A 20,989-nucleotide genomic window follows, 5' to 3' on the forward strand; every position below is an offset into this window, starting at 1 on the left:
CTGACTCTCTCCTCTGTTTTCATCCTCCTAGATCTATCTGCTGACTTTGACACTGTGAGCCATCAGATCCTTCTCTCCACCCTCTCAGGGCTGGGCATCTCAGGCTCTGCACACTTTGGATTGCATCCTACCTGGCAGGCCGCTCCGATCTGGTACTGGTGACAACTCCACGGTGTCCCCCTCCCAGAGTGCAAAGAACCTTGGCATGACCCTGTCGTTCTCTGCAAACATGAAAGCAATGACTCGCTCCTGTAGGTTCATGAGCCACAACATCCGTAGAGTACGACCCTACCTCACACAGGAAGCTGCTCAAGTCCTAATCCAGGCTCTTGCCATCTCCTGTCTGGACTACTGCAACTCGCTGTTGGCTGGGCTCCCCGCTTGTGCCATCAAACCCCTGCAACTTATCCAGAATGCTGCAGCCCGCCTTGTCTTCAACCTTTCCAAGTTCTCCCATGTCACCCCGCTCCTCCGCACACTCCACTGGCTTCCATGGTACTTCCCTACAGAGCGGCAAGAGGAACTGCCCCTCACTTTCTTCAGGCTATGCTCAAACCCTACACTCCAACCTGAGCACTCCGTTCTGCCACCTCTGGTTTCTTGGCGAGGGCCTACCTCTTCAAAGAGTATCTTAAATAATCCCACCTGCTAAATGACTAAAATTGAAATGTTTGACTTTGTGGCTGTGGTAACTAGTGATGACCGTTAACAAGGCAACACTCCATTTTAACTTCTCCACATTTACTGGATTGGTTGAACAGTGCAGAAGAGAACCTCCCCGGACAGTTTTTTTTCCATTCTCGTCAAGACCGGTATGTAGGGCAGGGATCATCAACTAGAGTCAGCCATGGGATGATTTCTTATTATTTTTCTTGAGCGCAAGGTCAGGGGGCTAGAACAAATAAGAATTTGTTCTTAACTGACTTGCCTAGTTAAATAAAATAAATAAATTGCAAGTCATTTGAAGACTGCAAATTGACCATAAGAACCTTCAAACCTTACTTACATTTGTATACGATTACATATACACTGAGTATACCAAACATTAGGAACACCTTCCTAATATTGAGTTAACCCCCCCCTATAAGCTATAAGGGATCATAGCTTTCACCTAGTCAGTCTATGTCATGGAAAGAGCAGGTGCTCTTAATTGTTTTTTTTATACTCAGTGTGTATCTCTATAATGCGTGAGAATACTTTGGAACAGATTTCAAAAATTAAAATCACTTGGAGCTGATATGCTGATGTTTTTACAGTATTTTATGTCCATCAATAAAAATACAAATAAATAATACTTTTTTTTGCTCAGAAAACTTGGGGGGGCAAATAAAATCACTTGCGGGGCAAATTCTTTCATTACTATGCGTGGGAATACTTTGGAACATATTTTGCTAAATTAAATACATGTTTTGTTTTGCTCAGAAAATTTGGGGAACCCTTGCCAGTTGGGGAACCCTGGTTCTAGTTTCAGGCATTTATTTTTAAACCTACATTCGTATAAAACAGCGTTTTCCTAAAGGAGATTACTGATTGGTCTTGTCACCTGTCAGACCAGGACACGTCACCGTCAACTTTAAAAACTAAGCCCAGTTGATTTGAACACACATGCAAGACTTATTTTGTGGGTCTTGCAAGCCCTGACTGAGTGCAGTTCAAGCATAGTTACTTGATTTCAACGTTTCTATGAGGACCTTACCCGAATTGTCACAGTGACACGCCGTGCGAATGAGTTAATCCGTCTGTCTAATTTCTGTTCGCTTGTTTGTTGTTCACTTTTCATTTATTTGTTGTGACTATCTGTGGGAGTATTTGATCAGCGGCAATATTATGTCAACTCTCCGGCCTAGACTTTGTGTTTTAGGAAAGGGGTTGAATGGCTACGGCTTTCATCTGCACGGTGAGAAAGGGAAAACCGGACAGTTTATCCGACTCGTAGAACCAGACTCTCCCGCCGCTGCCACCGGTCTCTTCGCCGGGGACCTACTGACGTTCGTTAACGGGGACAGCGTGGAGGGCGAGAGCCACCAGCAGGTCGTTGCCCGGATACGAGCCACAGTGGGTAGCCTCGAGCTGATCGTGGTAGACGCTAAAACGGCGGAGGTACTAAATAAGCACAGCTTAAAGTGCCGTAAAGAGTATGTCACGGAGGGCATCCCGTTACCAGGGGAAGCAGCGAAAAGCAACGGGACCTCGAGAGAGACGACCCTTACACCGACAGAGAACGGAAACCTCTCCCTACAGAGGCTGAGTGTCAACACCAAGGTAAAAGGGACTTTAAGAAAAGTTTTTCTATCTCCCTTAGGTTAATTTCGCATAATTACATTTTATGTGGGACATTTTCATAGGCCTTGTCATGGGGTTGGAGAGCTGACCAGGGGGCTACCACTTGCTGTCAACACATTGAACTACAATAGAGATGTAGCCTACATCCTACCCTGTTTCATTGTGAACTACAATAGAGTTGTAGCCTACATCCTACCCTGTTTCATTGTGAACTACAATAGAGATGTAGCCTACATCCTACCCTGTTTCATTGTGAACTACAATAGAGATGTAGCCTACATCCTACCCTGTTTCATTTTGAACTACAATAGAGATGTAGCCTACATCCTACCATGTTTCATTTTGTACTACAATAGAGATGTAGCCTACATCCTACCCTGTTTCATTGTGAACTATATTTTACCTACAGTGTTATGAATTAAGTGTGGTTTCCACTGCACACATACCCTTTCTAAGGTCCAACAGGTGCCTATATTTTACTTACTCTCATTTTACTTACTCTTACTCTCCACCCGGCACAGCCAGAAGAGGACTGGCCACCCCTCATAGCCTGGTTCCTCTCTAGGTTTCTTCCTAGGTTTTGGCCTTTCTAGGGAGTTTTTCCTAGCCACCGTGCTTCTACACCTGCATTGCTTGCTGTTTGGGGTTTTAGGCTGGGTTTCTGTACAGCACTTTGATATATCAGCTGGTGTAAGAAGGGCTATATAAATACATTTGATTGTGTGACAAGGACAGACACGGGTAGAGAAATATGCATATTTCTCTATCTAATTTGATCTATCGAAACATTTACAAAAAAGCTTTTAATCTCTTATCAGAAGGCTATACAGACAGCATAACCACATACCTGATATTTCCTTATCTGAGCTGGAGTGTTTGGTTAAAAGGCATGCTTGAAAGGTCTTGTGAAAATTGTCAGAGACCTCAGTGGAATGCCACTGAACAGTTCTGTCTACCTGTTGAACAACAAGGGTAGTCATTGTGTTAAATGGGTCCCTATTCTCTTCTAAAGCCCATATTCAGGTTTGGCTTGTCAGACCAGATCTAGACCCATGGCCCTGATGTTCCAAGCACTCCTGATGTCATGTTCATGTCTTCTGTCGGGATTGTAACATGAGCTGTTATATTAGCCTTGGGCTAAACAGGCAACACTTGAGATGCGGGTACAGTAGACCTATATCCATTTTATGCAAATTATATTCCCTCTGATATGCTGTCTAAATCCAGGGTTTGTTGGTTCTGTGTCTGTCACTAGAAGCTAGGCCATATTTGTATGCTCCATATGTCGCGTTGAAGTCGGAAGTTTAAATACACTTAGGTTGGAGTCATTAGCTCATTTTTCAACCACTCCACAAATGTATTGTTAACAATCTATAGTTTTGGCAAGTCGGTTAGGATGTATGACACAATTTTTCCAACAATTGTTTACAGACAGATTATTTCACTTATAATTCACTGTATAACAATTCCAGTGGGTCAGAAGTTTACATACACTAAGTTGACTGTGCCTTTAAACAGCTTTGAAAATTATGTCAATGGCTTTAGAAGCTTCTGATAGACTAATTGACATCATTTGAGTCAATTGGAGGTGTACCTGTGGATGTATTTCAAGGCCTACCTTCAAACTCAGTGCGTCTTTGCTTGACATCATGGGAAAATCAAAATAAATCAGCAAAGACCTCAGAAAAAAATGGTATACCTCCACAAGTCTGGTTCATCCTTGGGAGCAATTTCCAAACGCCTGAAGGTACCACATTCATCTGCACAAACAATAGTACGCAAGTATAAACACCATGGAACCACGCAGCCATCATACCTCTCAGGAAGAAGACTTGTTCTGTCTCCTAGAGATGAATGTGCTTAGGTGCGAAAAGTGCAAATCAATCCCAGAACAACAGCAAAGGACCTTGTGAAGATGCTGGAGGAAACGCGTACAAAAGTATCTATATCCACAGTAAAACGAGTCCTATGTCGATATAACCTGAAAGGCCGCTCAGCAAGGAAGAAGCCACTGCTCCAAAACCGCCATTAAAAAAGCCAGATTACGGTTTGCAACTGCACATGGGGACAAAGATCGTACTTTTTGGAGAAATGTCCTCTGGTCTGAGGAAACAAAAATAGAAATGTTTGGCCATAATGACCATCGTCATGTTTGGAGGAAAAAGGGGGAGGCTTGCAAGCCGACGACCACCATCCCAACCGTGAAGCACGGGGGTGGCAGCATCATGTTGTGGGGGTGCATTGCTGCAGGAGGGACTGGTGCACTTCACAAAATAGATGGCATCAAGAGGAAGGAAAAGTATGTGGATATATTGAAGCAACATCAAGACAGTCAGGAAGTTAAAGCTTGGTCGCAAATGGGTCTTCCAAATGGACAATGACCCCAAGCATACTTCTAAAGTTGTGGCAAAATGGCTTAAGGACAACAAAGTCAAGGTATTGGAGTGGCCATCACAAAGCCCTGACCTCAATCCCATAGAAACTGTGTGGGCATAACTGAAAAAGTGTGTGTGAGCATGGAGGCCTACAAACCTGACTCAGTTACACCAGCTCTGTCAGGAGGAATGGGCCAAAATTCAGCCAACTTATTGTGGGAAGCTTGTGGAAGGCTACCCGAAACGTTAATAATTTAAAGGCAATGCTACCAAATACTAATTGAGTTTATGTAAACTTCTGACCCACTGGGAATGTGATGAAAGAAATAAAAGCTGAAATAAATCATTCTCTCTACTATTATTCTGACATTTCACATTCTTCAAATAAAGTGGTGATCCTAACTGATCTAAGACAGGGGATTTTTACTAGGATTAAATGTCAGGAATTGTGAAAAACTGAGTTTAAATGTATTTGGCTAAGGTGTATGTAAACTTTTGACTTAAACTGTATGTTTTTATTGCGTAGACTGTAGAGCATCAACAGACCGATATGCTTACAGGGCTGTTATTCTGTTAGAGAGAACTGAACCGACCACATAACCATCATGTTCTTAACAGTCCATAGAGCTAGAGACAACAGCTGTCTGCTTACTGTCCCAATAAGCAATGTGATCAGCATAACATAGGAAATAAGAGCCATATTCATAGTGTCTGAGTAGGAATGCTCATTTAGGATCAGGTTCCCCCCCGTCCATGTCGTCTTATTCAATTTAATCTAAAAGGCTAAATTGATCCCAGATCAGCACTAGTACTTTGAGATGGTTTATGAATATGGTCCCAGCACAAAATGGCTACCAATCCATCTTAATGATCAGATCAATTTGTAAGCCAGAAAGCTCCTCGTTTCCCCAAGGTCGGAATATCAGGAATTCCTCATTAATCAGGAAACTTTTATCTTTGAGAAAGTGACAGAAGAGCTCTAACATACTGACTCCTCCCTGGCTCCATCCCTCAACCTCTCCACCCCTCTGTACCTCACCAGCCTCATACAGTGGGTTATGAAATGCTTTTTTTATATGGTAATTCATCTGAGTGCGGAGGTCAGTCACATAGGCAGAACTTGTACAACGTATTTGTGTAGCCGTGTTAGGCAGTGCAAGGTCTGCCCTCCTGATTTTATAGTTATTGTGCAACAGCGGCACAAATGGGAAATAGAGAAATCAGATCACTCTCGGGCTTGCCTTGATGTGTAGCTAGTGTTTCCCCTGAATCATAGTTTGCATCCCAAATGGCACACTATTCATGTACTGTAGGGATTAATGTGCCATTTGGGATGAACACAAAAGGTCTTGTAAATAGTGGGTCCCGACAAGGGCCTTCAGTTTTTCCTTACCACATGACCTGAACAGAACAAACTCTGGCTTCTGTAAATAGGAGTGTTTCCTGGTCTGTTCATCCTGATCTGTCAGATTCCGTCTCTGTGTTCCGACCATAGAGATGTATAGAGATCTCTACTTGGAAATAACCTGTTTCTGCATGGACATTGCCATTGAGGGCTTCCACAATTTTAAAGTAGTCAACTGGGTGGAGTTTCCTATGGGTTGGTAGCGATCAGCCAATAATCAAAGCATTGTCTTCTTCAAATTGGTTTGTCTAGTTTGTAAATGGCTTTAAGCTATATTAATTACATCTGACATTTCAGTCATTTAGCAGATGCTCTTATTCAGAGGGACTTACAGTTAGTGCATTCATTTTAAGATCGCTAACTAGGTGTATGTCGCAAGTCACTACTTCACAGGAGAGGGATTTGAACATAAACAGTTTATTTTTGATCAAAAGGTGAGGTGTGTGTTCTATGGGATTATTTAGGATACTCTTTGAAGAGGTAGGGTTTCAATTTTTGGAAGATGTGCAGGGACCTGTCCTAGCTTCAGGGGGTAACTGGTTCCACCATTGAGGTGCCAGGACAGGAAAGAGCTTGGACTGGGCTGAGCAGGAGCTGCTGTCCTGTGGGAGGGCCTGGAGATCAGAGGTGACAGAACGGCATACTCCGATTGGGGTGTAGGGTTTGTGCAGAGCCTGAAGGTAGGGAGGGGCAGTTCCTCTTGCTTCTCTGTAGGCAAGTACCATGGTCTTGTTGTGGATGCGAGCTTCGACTGGAAGCCAGTGGAGTGTGTGGAGGAGAGAGATGACATGGTAGAACTTGGGAAGGTGTTACCAGGCGGGCTGCAGCATTCTGGAGAAGTTGCAAGGGTTAAATGGCACAAGTGGGCAGCCCAGCCAACATCGAATTGCTGTAGTTCAGACGAGAGATGACAAGTGCCTGGATTAGGACCTGCGCCGCTTCATGTGAGGTAGGGTCGTACTTTACGGATGTTGTAGTACATGAACCTGCAGGAGAGAGTCACTGCTTTGATGTTAGCAGAGAACGATAGGGTGTTGTCCAGGGTCACGCCAAGGTTCTTTGCACTCTGGGAGTGGGACACCGTGGAGTTGTCAACCATGATGGAAATGTCTTGGAGCGGGCAGGCCTTCCCCGGGAGGAGAAGCAGCTTCGTCTTGTTGAGCTTGAGGTGGTGGACCGACATCTGCCAGGCACGCAGAGATATGTGTGTATGGCCACCTGGGTATCTGAAGGAGGAAAGTAGAGTGTCATCCGCATAGCAATGATGGCAGAGACCGTGTGAGGATATGAGTGACTTGATGTATAGAGCGAAGAAGAGGGGGCCTAGAACCGAGCTCTGGGGGACACCAGTAGTGAGTTTGTGGTGCAGACACTGAGCCTCTCCTCGTCACCTGGTATGAGCGGCCTGGCAGGTAGGATGCAATCCAAGAGTGTGCAGAGCTTGAGACCCAGCCCTGGGGAGAGAGAGCTCTCAAGTGTTTTGGAAAGAAAATAAAGGAGACTGCTCATCTCTGTATCACAGAGGCTCTCCGCACTGACAAAGCGGACTCTCCTCTTTTCTCATCTTCCTAGGTTTGTAGTTTTTCATGTCAGAGGAGTCGAGTGTTGGTTTCTTGAGGAGGGGAGTGACCTGGGCCATTTTAAAGTCCGAGGGTAGCCTCTGGTCAGGGATGAGGGAAGTGAGGAATGGGATAAGGTCTCTGGAACAGGGGATGGGGTCAAGCGGGCAGGTTGCCGGGTGGCCTGACCTCACTAGTTGCAGAATTTCATCTGGAGAAAGAGGTCAAGTGTGAATGGAACCAGTGGACTCAATAGGCTGAGTAAATGAGGAGTGGATGTTGTCAACCTTCTTTTCAAAGTGGTTGACAAAGTTGTCCTCAGAGGTAGGGGGTGGAGGATTAAGGCGGGAGGAGAAGGTGGAAAAGAGTTTCCAAGGGTTAGAGGCAGAACCCTTGACATTTAGGGTGATTTTAAAAAGTGGCTTTAGCAGCTGATCCAGAGGAAGAGAAGGTAGGGTGATGGGTCCTCCGGATGTCTTGTTTCGCTCAGCTGCCCGCAGCCCTGTTCTGTAAGTTTGCACTGAGTCACTCAGCCACAGAGCAGGAGTGCCGAGTCGGCCGGGAGGAGAGTAGGGTCGAAGGGGCAGAATCAGAAGCCTGGGAGGAAAAGGGTTTAGCAGAAGGGAGAGATGATGGGAGAGAGAGAATGAAGATTGCGACGGCGCATTACCATCTGGGTAGGGGCTGAGTGGCTAGGGTTGGAGGAGACGGAAAAGGAAACAAAGTACTGACCAGAGACCTAGAGGAGGTTGCAGTGAGATGGCGTACAGCCTCTAGTAAAGATGAGGTCAAGCATATTGCCTGCCATGGGAGGGGACTGGGAAAGGGTTAAGTCAAGAGGCAAGGAAGGGAAAGAGTTTGAAAGAAATGAATCAAAGGCAGACGTCTAGAGGTTGACGTCGCCAAGTACAAAGAGTGGTGATCCATGTCTTCGTTAGGGCGAAAAAGTCAAGAGACTGAAGGGCAGCATAGTCTGAAATGAACTCTCCAAACGCTGCCAGTGACCAGGAATTCCACATGGGTTATGTGCAGGGTTATGTGCAGGGTACACTAAATATCACCATCTAATGGCCACTAAGTAAATGACACAAGATTTGGTTCAAGACCCCAATGCTGCAATATCAAAAGAAGAAGAAAATTAACTACTTTAAAATGGAGATAGCCTCAATGGCACTGCCCATTCTCTTACAGATGCCATAATGGCACAGATACAAAGTTGAGACCTATATCCATATCTATGATTCTGACCGTACGTCGATCCATGGCTCTGTACTAAATGGCTACCCTAATTTTAAAAAAAACATTTGAATTAATTTATTTAACCTTAACTGACTTGCCTAGTTAAATAACAACATTCTTATTTACAATGACTGCCTAGAAAAAGTGGGTTAACTGCATTGTTCAGGGGCAGAACGACAGATTTTTACCTTGTCAGCTCAGTGATTCGATCTAGCAACCTTTTGGTTACTGGCCCAACGCTCTAACCACTAACCACCAGTGTAACTAATGCACTGCTACCTTTCACTAATCTTCTGGGATCAAGTGAACGGAGGCCCAGAAAGGCCTTGGCTCTCTAAAGGTGCTGCATTCCTTCCTGATGGGACACTTGGTAGGACCTGGCTGATACTGGTCTAATATGGGCTAACCCAAATGGTACCCTATTCCCTACAATGGTGTACTACTTTTGACCAGCTCCCATTGGTCGCTAGTCAGAAGTAGTACATTCAATTGGGAATAGGGTGCAATTTGGGACAAAGCCTGATTTGTGTTTATCAATGGTGTCAAGTTTACTGCATGGAAATGATTAATAATAACTGCCACCTTGGACTGTCTCTTGGTTTCTCTGTAGAACCCCAGGGAGCAGAATAAGGCATTATCTGTGTGTTTGGGGATAAAAGGAGGGAAAGAGGGGGACTGGGCCAGAGAGGAAAGAGGAGAGGACTCTCATGTCTTTCTAAGGACCTAAGGCTGACACTGAAATACCTTACCCCTTTCTCACCACACACACTCAATATGGTCTCGTACTCAACCGTGTGTGTGCGAGCCTGAGGGATTAAACCGCATTTAGTCTTTGAAAGAAAAAACGTCAAAGACCGACGCTCATTAGTTAGAGTAAGATGAAGGCAGAAGAGAGCTGTTGAGATGGAATGACCATTACATAATCAAACGAAGGGATGCCCATGACACGGCCTTTCTCCTCTTTAAATACATAATACAAATTATTTCCTGAAATGTCTTTCTTCCTTCATCCTGAGTATACTACCTCCTCCCAGTGTGTGTCCCAAATGGCACCCTATTTGACCAGGGCCCTCGTAGTGCACTATATAGGGGCCCATTTGAGACGCAGACCCAGTCTCTACTGGAAATGGTGGCTCTGGAGGACCTTAGACTTTAGACTGAGGTAGACACTGAGGTAGACACGGAGGGTGCACTATCTAACCGCATTGTTGGTCAATCTGAGGTGGCATCCCAAATGGCACCCTATTTCCTATTTAGCACACTACTTTTGACCAGGGATTATAGGGCTCTGGTAAATAGTAGTACACTATGGGAATAGGGTGCCAGTTGGGGTTGGGTGACATCAACCTTTGTCCTATTGTGATTATGTACTCATAAAACATTGGGATATACGATGGCATTGCCCCCTATTGGCCACCCCCTAATTTTTTATTAAAATAAAATAAAACTCTTAAGTTAAAACCACTGTTGGTTTGTAGTGCGAAATCGCATGCTACAACTGGATGAATCATGACGATATAATGTTGTTGAAAGGCTGGGCAGCAGCTTGGTGCAGGCAAATCTTTTCTAATATTCCTTTCTGCACCCTTTAGGAAAAAAAGGTGCTATGTAGAATGATATAGGGTTCTTCGATTTTTTTCCCCCTTTTGTATAGAGTTTTACCTAGGACAATTTGTCAGAGGAGGCTGGTGGGAGAAGCTATAGGAGGACAGGCTCATTGCAATGGCTGGATATTAGCCTTTAACTTAATAGGGGGCGCTGTTTTCACTTTGGGAAAAAATCGTGCCCAAATTAAACGGCCTCGTACTCTGTTCTAGATCATACGATATGCATATTATTATTACTATTGGATAGAAAACACTCTGAAGTTTCTAAAACTGTTTGAATTATATCTGTGAGTAAAAATAACTCATTTGGCAGCAAACTTTCAAACAAAGTGAAAATTCTGAAAATGGGTGTCTGTGTAAGGCCTTGCCTATTCAATTGCCTTATATTTATGGATCTGTATCCACTTCATACGCCTTCCACTAGATGTCAACAGGCAGTAGAATGTTGAATGGGGTGTCTAGCTTGATGTAAGACCGAATGAGAGCTTTTGGAGTGACAGGTCCGCCATATTGGCAGTATTTTGCTGCGCACCAGAGAGCACCATATTATTTTCTGAAATGCGTTAGGTAGACAACGAAATGCTCCGTCTTGGACATTATTGGATACATATGAGAAAAACATCATAAAGATGGATTTTCAACTGAGTTTGACCAGTTTATTCGACGTTTATTATGACTTTTGGAATTTTTCGTTCCATGCGCCAAGAGTTCATGGACATGTGCGCTCCACCATGCTAGCCAAAGTTGCTAATTCGACAGAAGAAATGGACATTCTAAAACAAAACAATGATTTATTGTGGAACTAGGACTCCTTGCACTGCATTCTGATGGAAGATCATCAAAGGTAAGAGAATATTTATGATATTTCGTATTTTTGTGGAATATGTTGGCTCCAACATGGCGGAGAATGGCTGGGCGCTGTCTCAGATTATTGCATGCTGTACTTTGTACTAAAGTTATTTAAAAAAAAAAAAATCTAACACAGCAGTTGCATTAAGAACCAGTGTATCTTTCATTTGCTGTACAACATGTATTTTTTAGCAAAGTTTATGATGAGTTTTTTGGTTAGATTACGTGACTGTCCAAAATTTCTCCGGACAATTTGGTGCATTTTGGCGCCATATTCACAATGTAAAACCAGGATTTGTAGCTATAAATATGCACATTTTCGAACAAAACATAAATGTATTGTATAACATGATGTTATAAGACTGTCATCTGATGAAGTTGTTCAAAGGTTAGTGATTAATTTGATCTCTATTTGTGGGTTTTGTGAAAGCTATGTTTGCGGTGAAAAAATGGCGTTGTGTGTTTGGCTATTGTGGTGAGCTAACATAAATATATATATTGTGTTTTCGCTGTAAAACATTTTAAAAATCGGAAATGTTGGGTGGATTCACAAGATGTTTCTTTCATTTGCTGTATTGGACTTGTGATTTCATGAAATTATATGATATCCCTGTGGCGCTAGGCTATGCTAGTCAGCTTTTTTGATGAGGATGATCCCGGATCCGGGAGGGGGGTTTTAAGATGAGGTTTTAAGATGAAACTCTTTATGAATATACATTACTTATCATAAGGCCTTTCTTTGATGGCCTAGTTATTCCCTAACAGTGGTGTTAGGAAACTCTTGGTTTACAGGTCTGGAAGTCACATTTATGATGGCTTGCAAAGTGATGTGTAATTTCCAGGGTGAGGATATCCAACAATTTGAACTTTTAATCATCCACAACCTGCATTCAGAATGACTGCCAGTGTAGGGCAGATTGATTAGTGGGACTACCTAAATCATTTAAATTGGAACAAACATCTCAGTAACAGGTGCAAAAAAAGTCCAACTATCTTTGCGTAGCCTAAGATTAATCAACCAATCAGTGTACATGCAAACAGATGTTGAAACAAACAATTCTGAAAATCAACCTTCAATAGAGCATGCTGGGAAATATGATAACGGGCGTGGTTTTGTGTTTTACTCTACACAGAGTAAAAATCACACCATCACATGACTTTGGTTATTAACACCAACACTGGGGTTATTGTACACCACTGAGTGTTAAATTAACTTAAACTCCTGAAATAATGCTAGCAATGTCACACAGAACAATCAACAGTAGGCAAAACTAGTTGCTGTGTACCATACAATATACCGCTGGTTCACTCATACTCCCTTTTCTCCTACTCCATGCTCAATAAAATCACAAAATATACATTTGAAAGACCGAAATCATGGCAAACATATCAAATGTCCAGTACTGTATGTAAAATGATTCCTAGAGTACCAGATGCATGCAAATATTTCCATATAGGTACAGTTTAAAACATTGGCGCCTATATTTTTAAGCTTATCAGAGTACTCAAACTCCTGATGTTAAAGTTTAAACACTGAGGTAAACACTGATACTCAGGCACTATTTAAAATATACAAATATAACCCATCTAAATAGGCATTTTTATGTAGAGACCTTCTTGCCTTCCAAACAATCATCAAAGAACCCTTTCTTCCAAAAAGTCAGCTTGCCTTAGCCGTTTCAAAAGAGAGGTCAGTTAAGGCAAGCTAGGATGCAGTGTTGCAGTGAGATCATCTCAAGCAAATTTGCTGATGCACAAAGCAACTCGAACAACATTTGAAGTTCCATAAATGATGTATACAAATAAATTTGACATCTCCTGTTTTCGCATGTCTCTTCTGTTGCAGTTCGTAGCAGCACTGATCGATGTGTTGACATGACAACTGCGTCAGTTTTGAACAACCCACCACCCTGTTTGTTCCATGCTGGCTGAAGACCTAGCTAGCCAGTAACTAGCGAACACCAGACACAGAAGAAATGGGAAACCTACAGTACATGACCAAAAATATATATGGACACCTGCTCGTCAAACAACTCATTACAAAATCATGGAGTTGGTCCCCCTTTTGCTTCTATAAAAGCATCCACTCTTCTGGGAAGACTTTCCACTAGATTAGGATTGGCTTGTAGTCTGCGTTCCAGTTCATCCCAAAGGTGTTTGATGGGGTTGAGGTCAGGGTTCTGTGCAGGCCAGTCAAGTTCTTCCACACCGATCTCGGCAAACCATTTCTCCATGGACCTCGCTTTGTGCACGGGGGCAATGTCATGCTGAAACCGGAAAGGGCCTTCCCCAAAATATTGCCACAAAGTTGGAAGCACAGAATCGTCTAGAATGTAATTATATGCTGCAGCGTTACTGGAACTAAGGGGCCTAGCCCGGACCATGGAAAAACAGCCCAAGACCGTTATTCCTCCTCCACCAAACTTTACAGTTGGCATACATTTGCGCAGGTAGCGTTCTCCTGGCATCCTCCAAACCCATATTCATCTGTCGGACTGCCAGCTAGTGACACGAACTGACTTGTTGGAAAGGTGGCATCCTATGACAGTGCCATGTTGAAAGTCACTGAGCTCTTCTTTTTTAAATGGGGGAGGGGCCCAGTAAGTTAATGATCAAACTTTATCGATATACAGGATTTTGTCATGTTCTGTTTTCATCAAAATATCATCCAATTTGTTAAACTTGATTTTGACTGTTCAGGACCTTTTTAAGTTGCCCTTTTACCTATGTACCTACACAGTTATAACTGTATTAACATGCAGTTACCTAATAATACAACAGTGGGTCTTTGAGTGGTACCCATGAATTTTAATGTGTAGAAATCAACTTCAACTTGATTGACCCCTGTCTTGTCTCTTATAGCCAAGGTGGCAAAGAGTTGACATGCTGTGTAACCTGTTACCATGGGAATCTTTGTCACCATAACAACTAGTACCCACAAGCCCCTGGACAATGTTGACATCATACTCAGTGACACACAACACACACACACACGCGCACACTGGGTTGAGTGCCAGGAGATCACTACCAAAGAGGGTTCAGACTGTTCTGTTACTCATAACAACCTCATGTCATTGTATTACTCATTCATTTGTGTAATGGTAAGGTTTTTGTTTTGATTTTCAACTTTGAGGCCCTCCATTTGAGATGGCATCAACACTTGCCGCACCACACACTCTACGGCCCTTCAATTAACCCAGCCTTTGGTTGTCTGACTGGTCGTCTACTAGAGATGGAGAATTACTACATACAGTTTAATGGTGATTTCACTTGGCTCAGATTAGGCTGTACGTTCTTAATGAGAGTGGGGCCTTGGTTCTCTGTTTTTCTGTGAGGTTTCAGGCTCTGTACACGGCTCCTCTCTAATCATTCAGAAGTAACACTGCTAAATTGAGCGTCTACAAAATGTCACTGTCAACATCACTAAGCAGGCATTGTTTGCCACTTTGTGTGTACAGTTGCAATATTGTAAGTGTGTGTGACTGTGTTTGGCGAGAGGCATGTGGTTTGCTGGCATAGCTCTGTGGAGATTCCAGGGCCAGTAGGGAGTACAGTAGGTTAGGCAATGGTGCTGTACATGCTGCTTGCTAGAGATTCTGGGCCAATAAACTATTTGGTTCATAGTTGATGCCATTCCTTTGTATCTGACTGTCCAGACTACTGTTTGAATTGTCAGCTTTCATTATGTTCTCTACAGGTATTAACCTTGTTTGAAGCCAACTCAGAATGTATAAAGACAGTCAGTTGATAATGAGCCATCTAGCTTCCGGTGTTTGAGGTTTAGGGTGGAGCTGCATCAGTCTGAGAGCAAAATAAACACTTCCTGTGTGTTCTGAGCTGGTTGCCATGGTGCCAGAACAGGAAAGAAAAGACTGAGTGAGAGCCAATGTTTGTTCTGCTGGTTGATTGATAGACAGGAGATGGTAGTCATAATGTATATTGTGTCAGAACACAAAGCTCTCTGTGTGGGTAAGCAGATTGTCTGATATGAGTCACAACAAAGGAAGATAAAGTTCATGGTAGTTCATATTGTGTTTATCATATAGTATAACATGTACAGTACATTTGGAAAGTATTTAGACCCCTTTTTCCATTTTTTTTTAACATTACAGCTGTATTCTAAAATTGATTAAATCATTTTTCCTCGTCAAGCTTCACACAATACCCCATAATGACAAAGTGAAAATATTTGCAAATGTGTTACACATACTTATGTTAATATTTTTATCCTGTTTCCATTGATCATCCTTGATGTTTCTACAACTTGATTGGTGTCCACCTTGGGTAAATTCAATTGATTAGACATGATTTGGAAAGGCACACACCTGTCTAAATAAGGTCCCACAATTGACAGTGCATGTCAGAGCAAAAATCAAGCCATGAGGTTGAAGGAATTGTCCGTAGAGCTCAGAGACAGGATTGTCGAGGCACAGATCTGGGGAAGGATACCAGAAAATGTCTGCAGCATTGAAGGTCTCCATCATTCTTAAATGGAAGCAATTTGGAACCACCAAGACTCTACTTAGAGCTGGCCGCCTAGCCAAACTGTGCAATCGGGGGAGAAGGGCCTTGGTTAGGGAGGTGACCAAGAACCCGATGGTCACTCTTACAGAGCTCCGGAGTTCCTCTGTGGAGATGGGACAACCTTCCAGAACAACAAACCTTCTCTGCAGCACACTACCAATCAGGCCTTTATGATAAAGGCCAAACGGAAGCCAGTCTTCAGTAAGCGGAACATGACAGCCCACTTGGAGTTTGCCAAAAGGCACCTAAAGGACTCTCAGACCATGAAAAACAAGATTCTCTGGTCTGATGAAACCAGGCTTGAACTCTTTGGCCTGAATGCCAAGCGTCATGTCGGGAGGAAACCTGGCACCGTCCCTACGGTGAAGCATGGTGGTGGCAGCAGCATCATGCCGTGGGGATGTTTTTCAGCAGCAGGGACTGCGAGACTAGTCAGGATCGAGGGAAAGATGAATGGAGCAAAGTACAGGGAGATCCTTGATGAAAACCTGCTCCAGAGCACTCAGGTGAAGGTTCACCTTCCAACCTGACAACGACCCTTAGCACACAGCCAATACAATGCAGGGGTGGCTTCTGGACAAGTCTCTGAATGTCCTTGAGTGGTCCAGCCAGGGCCCGGACTTGAACCCGATCGAACATCTCTGGAGAGACCTGAAAATAGCTGTGCAGTGACAATCCCGATCCAACCCGACAGCTTGAGAGGATCTGCAGAGAAGAATGGGAGAAACTCTCCAAATACAGGTGTACCAAGCTTGTAGCGTCATACCCAAGAAGACTCGAGGCTGTAATTTCTGCCAAAGGTGCTTCAACAAAGTACTGAGTAAAGGTTCTGAATACTTATGTACTTTTACACATATATATATATATATATATATATATATATTTTTTTTTAACACATTGTCAAAATATCTATAAACCAGTTATTGCTTTGTGATTATGGGGCATTGTGTGTAGATTGATGGAGGGAAAACAATTTAATCAATTTTAGAATAAGGCTGTAATGTGGAAAAAGTCAAGGGGTCTAAATACTTTCCGAATGCACTGTATATATGGGTTTAGTTCTGAAAGCCTGCTTCTCTTGTGAACTTCAGACTTGTTTTCAGAGAGTGAGACTAATGTTATGTGATGTAAGAGGCATGGTAATGTTGTGGTCATGACATGTAGCTCCAACAGGCTGTTCCTGTTTACTGCATTTTCTCTTTGACTGGAGCACAGGTGAAAGGCCTCGCTATAGCTAGCAGCACAGTGTTGCTCTGTTCAGATTCATTCAACCATGAGGCCATGCCCAGTTAGATGGACTGCTCTAGGTAGGATCTAAAAGGATGGGAGAGGCCCACCCCCAGTCCTCCTGTCTGTCTCTGTCCCCCTGTCTGCCTGCCTGTGTGTGATGCATTGATACTGACACTCATATTCATTTTCAAACACAAGCCTAATCAGTGATCTATCCTCAGATGTTATCAGGTGTTAGATAAGAGGTGTTTTTGGATGACTGACTGTGTTGAATTATTGTTGAAGAAGCGTCTTCCTATGGATGCCTCCCAAATGGCACCCTTTTCCTTACACAGTGCCCTATGGGCCCTGGTCAAAAGTAGTACATTATATAGGGAATAGGATACCATTTGGGGACAACCTGTGTCTTTACTTAGCAGTAAACTAGTTACAGTGTCATCAGCACATATCTCTTCAAAGAAGGTCCTCTCTAGTGTGGACTAGACTGTCAGGCTGATTTGATTTGGATTTGCATCTTTCTGTAGTTAGTTGATTTCTATCTGGGTGGTTGTGCAGATCTAAGTTCAAAGGTTTCACACAAACTCTTAATACACAACACCAATAAAACACCCTACATTAGCATGGGCTAAATGTTTGTTTGCCCTCTATTGCCACTGTAGATATCCATCTCTTTATTCACAATGATGGTTATAAAGACTCATTAAAACAACAGGACTTTAGAATTCCCCCAATGAGAACCCTAAGACATAGCCACGAGAGATGTGGCGTAGTTAAGTTTGGTGTGTGTGTGTGTGGTCTCCAGTCCTGTGTCCCCAATATCATGAGTTTTCAAACTTTTCTTGCCCATGTACCCCTGCCCTGGCAAACTGGCAACTAATGGAACCACATCACATGTTAGCAAAAAAAAAAGCAATTGCAAGTAAAAGTAATCAACATTTATTTAAAATTAATAGATTTGGTAGGCCGTTTCTTTATTTTGACTTCACCAAAGTTCATTGGTAGAGAAAGTGTAAACTAACAGTCTATTAGCTAGAAAGGTATCTTGGCGGTGTAGAGAAAATATTGCTTTTGTAAAGCTATTTTTCTGCATTTCTACACTTTCCTTTTGAGGTGAGAGAATGTTGAAGCTAATTTCCAGCAATTCTACACAGTTTGGCATGGCTAATGCTGTGTTCTGGTCAAACATGACAATCAATGGGCCTAAATGCAAGCTTTTTTAAATTGACTGTCTAGCTTTTATTCAATTGTTAGTTCTCAAAGATGGTGTTAAAATGTATTTATTTATTTGTTCAATGTCTTTTCTGCATGCTTTCTATCTGGTTTTGGTCATTTAAGTTGACAGTGAAAGTTTTTCCAACCCGAAAATTACCACTTAGATGGCCTGCCTAAATCTTCTATACAGAGAGAACTCTGTAATTAAATCCAATGACTGTCATTTCCTCCATATTAATGGGATAGTTTGAGATTTTGGCATTGGGGAAGTAGATAAAGGGCTTCAGAGTCGGATGAACAAGAACAGCTAGCATGCTAACTGTTCCTGTAGACTTTGTCATTGCGCTAACGCTAGTTAGCTTTGGCTCATGAAACTACTTCTAACTTCCTTCATACTGGTTACAGAGACATAAATGATATCCACAATGGTATTCTGTTGCAGATAGCGATATTCATTTTTCAATTTTTTAATAAAAAAAAAAATATCCCAGTTTGAAGACGCCATCCTGTGCAGAGCGATAGTTAGGAAGGTAGGGATATAGATCTCTAGTGAGTCAGTGTTAACATTAACCTTTGAGATGCAGGACAAAGGAATGTTTGACATCCGCTCCAGCTTTTACAGCCTTTCTACAGGTGACACACACTAGTATTATGAAGACACTCTGCCACAATAAGGGAAGTGAAGTCAGTCATTTTGACACCAAAGCTTCCTGTTAGCAGTAGGCCTACTACTGTACCTGACTCAAGTGCTCTGTTCTGTGGTTTTACGCCCTGATGCTCAGCGCCTATGAGCAGACAGAGAATGAGAGAAGTAGATGAGTGAAAGAGATGTGTTGCGACGTTACACCCCTGTTACTGGCCACAGGGTGGAAGTGATAGAAAGCGTGAGAGAGTGATGTAGGCCCATGTGTACTAGTGCTTCCCCTATATTACCTATGTGTGGCACAAAGACTGCAAACAGCATAATTTTCAGTTGAAAGAAACCAATTAAGCCTACAAAATGTATGGTAAACACAAGGCAGCCTAGAAGCTAAGTGGGGGAGCCTGCATAATGGTAGGGGAAAGACAATCTTTATCTTCACTCCGTACATCACAAGTACTTGTCTTTTGTCTTCCTCTCACCCTATTCTGATATCTCATCGTATTTAAAGGCTGTTTTGAAAGTGTGGGATTCTCCTTAGAGCATTACAGCAATGTAACACACACTTCCTGACGTGGTTGGATGGTAGTTATTTTCTCCTTTTCAATAAAGCCTGTAGAGGAATAGAGGGCTTTCTGGGTTTACTTTACTCAGCTTCAGCAAACACTACTACAGTGTTTTCAGGACCAGGACAAATAATACGGATTAATTTTTCCTGAAAATCTACCAAGTTTCAATACCGGGATTAATTCATATTTATCCTCAGAGTCCTGGGAAATACAGCAAAAATTGGAATTGCCCTTTAAAGCGTTTTAAAACCAAGATATGTACACTATGCCAGGGTTCTCCCCAAAACAGAGGGGCGCTGCGTCACCTTGTAAGCTTAGCTGTGCCACTATTTTAAAGATTTCAGAGCAAATTAAACTGATAGTTACTCTATCATTACTAAACATCTTTGATTGCCAATAACATTGTTATGAACAGCCTGTTCTGCAATTCACAAATTCAGAGCGTTATGTTCCTCAATTAATTCCGTGCATTTCAAGTAGTAGGCTATCGACACAGCGTGCACTCAGGACGCACAGAGTGCACTCCGTGTATAGCGTTGTCTAATCATACGAACTTTGTAACGGCAGTCAAACAAAAGTCAAATGGACCAAATTTGCTAAGCTTGCTAGATATTCTGTTATTATTTGGAGGAGGTTATCTCCTATTTGTAAAAATGTAGTTAATGATACCAGATCAGCTCTTGAAAAAACAGGGGTATTAAGAGAACTTGATATTTACATAATTTAATCTTAACGGGGGACGAACTCTGTTTAAAAAAATATACATACAGTATCTACACTCATACTGTTTGTCGATCTCATATGGGCAGCAACTATGCGAGTCAGGATTTTGGATTTGTCGGATTAGGACTGGATAGGAACATAGCCTAGGTTCTAGGACAGGAGAAGATAACCATTCAGAGACATGAGAAATTATATTTAAGACTTCATGTCTGTGACAGAGATGCCGATCACATTTGTGACTGTCTGAAGAGTCACAATGACAGCTCAGATGTTATTTTATAGGATATACTGTAGGGGTTTCCTGTAGGGTTTATTAATTGCATTCAGGTCGCGTGTGCATTCTGGTAGTGTGAAGTATGCATGCGTTTTAATTTATGGCGACTTTGTGTGAAATAAATATGCTAGGCTAAAGGCTTCCATGTGACTACATGTTTGGAATATGTGCCATTTAATTTTTTGCTAATCTGCTGCTGCGCATGTGTATTTTGTGGAATTGAGTTAGTGCGACACTTTGGGGCAAAATGTTGTAATTTCCAGGGTCTTGTCATTTTTTTTGTGTGGGGGGGCATGTTAATGTGTTCCCAGGACAGTCCTGGGATCCCAGTTACCCATGTTAATCCCTATAGTGGACTACTTTTGACCAGAGCCCTATGGCAGTATATAGGGAATAGGGTGCAATTTGGGACACTGTGAGACAACCAACCAGCAGCAGTATTTGACTGACTGCATATGAGCTCAGTGCTCTGTTACTCTGCTATAAAGTGCATTTGAAAT

The 20,989-nt window shown here is 42.6% G+C and overlaps 1 protein-coding gene across 1 annotated transcript in view; it reads left to right on the plus strand.

The window, feature by feature from the left end:
• The first annotated feature begins 1,596 nt into the window (after nt 1–1,596).
• The window catches only part of LOC120046682 (Na(+)/H(+) exchange regulatory cofactor NHE-RF1-like), a 50,760-nt gene continuing 31,367 nt past the window's right edge, over nt 1,597–20,989 (plus strand). The window contains exon 1 of the mRNA XM_038992096.1: nt 1,597–2,262. Within this exon, the coding sequence (XP_038848024.1) occupies nt 1,828–2,262 (435 nt within the window). The 5' untranslated portion in view covers nt 1,597–1,827. The remainder of the gene's footprint in view (nt 2,263–20,989) is intronic.

Source organism: Salvelinus namaycush, chromosome 4 (assembly GCF_016432855.1).
Source record: "Salvelinus namaycush isolate Seneca chromosome 4, SaNama_1.0, whole genome shotgun sequence".
In the NCBI taxonomy this organism is placed as follows: domain Eukaryota; kingdom Metazoa; phylum Chordata; class Actinopteri; order Salmoniformes; family Salmonidae; genus Salvelinus; species Salvelinus namaycush.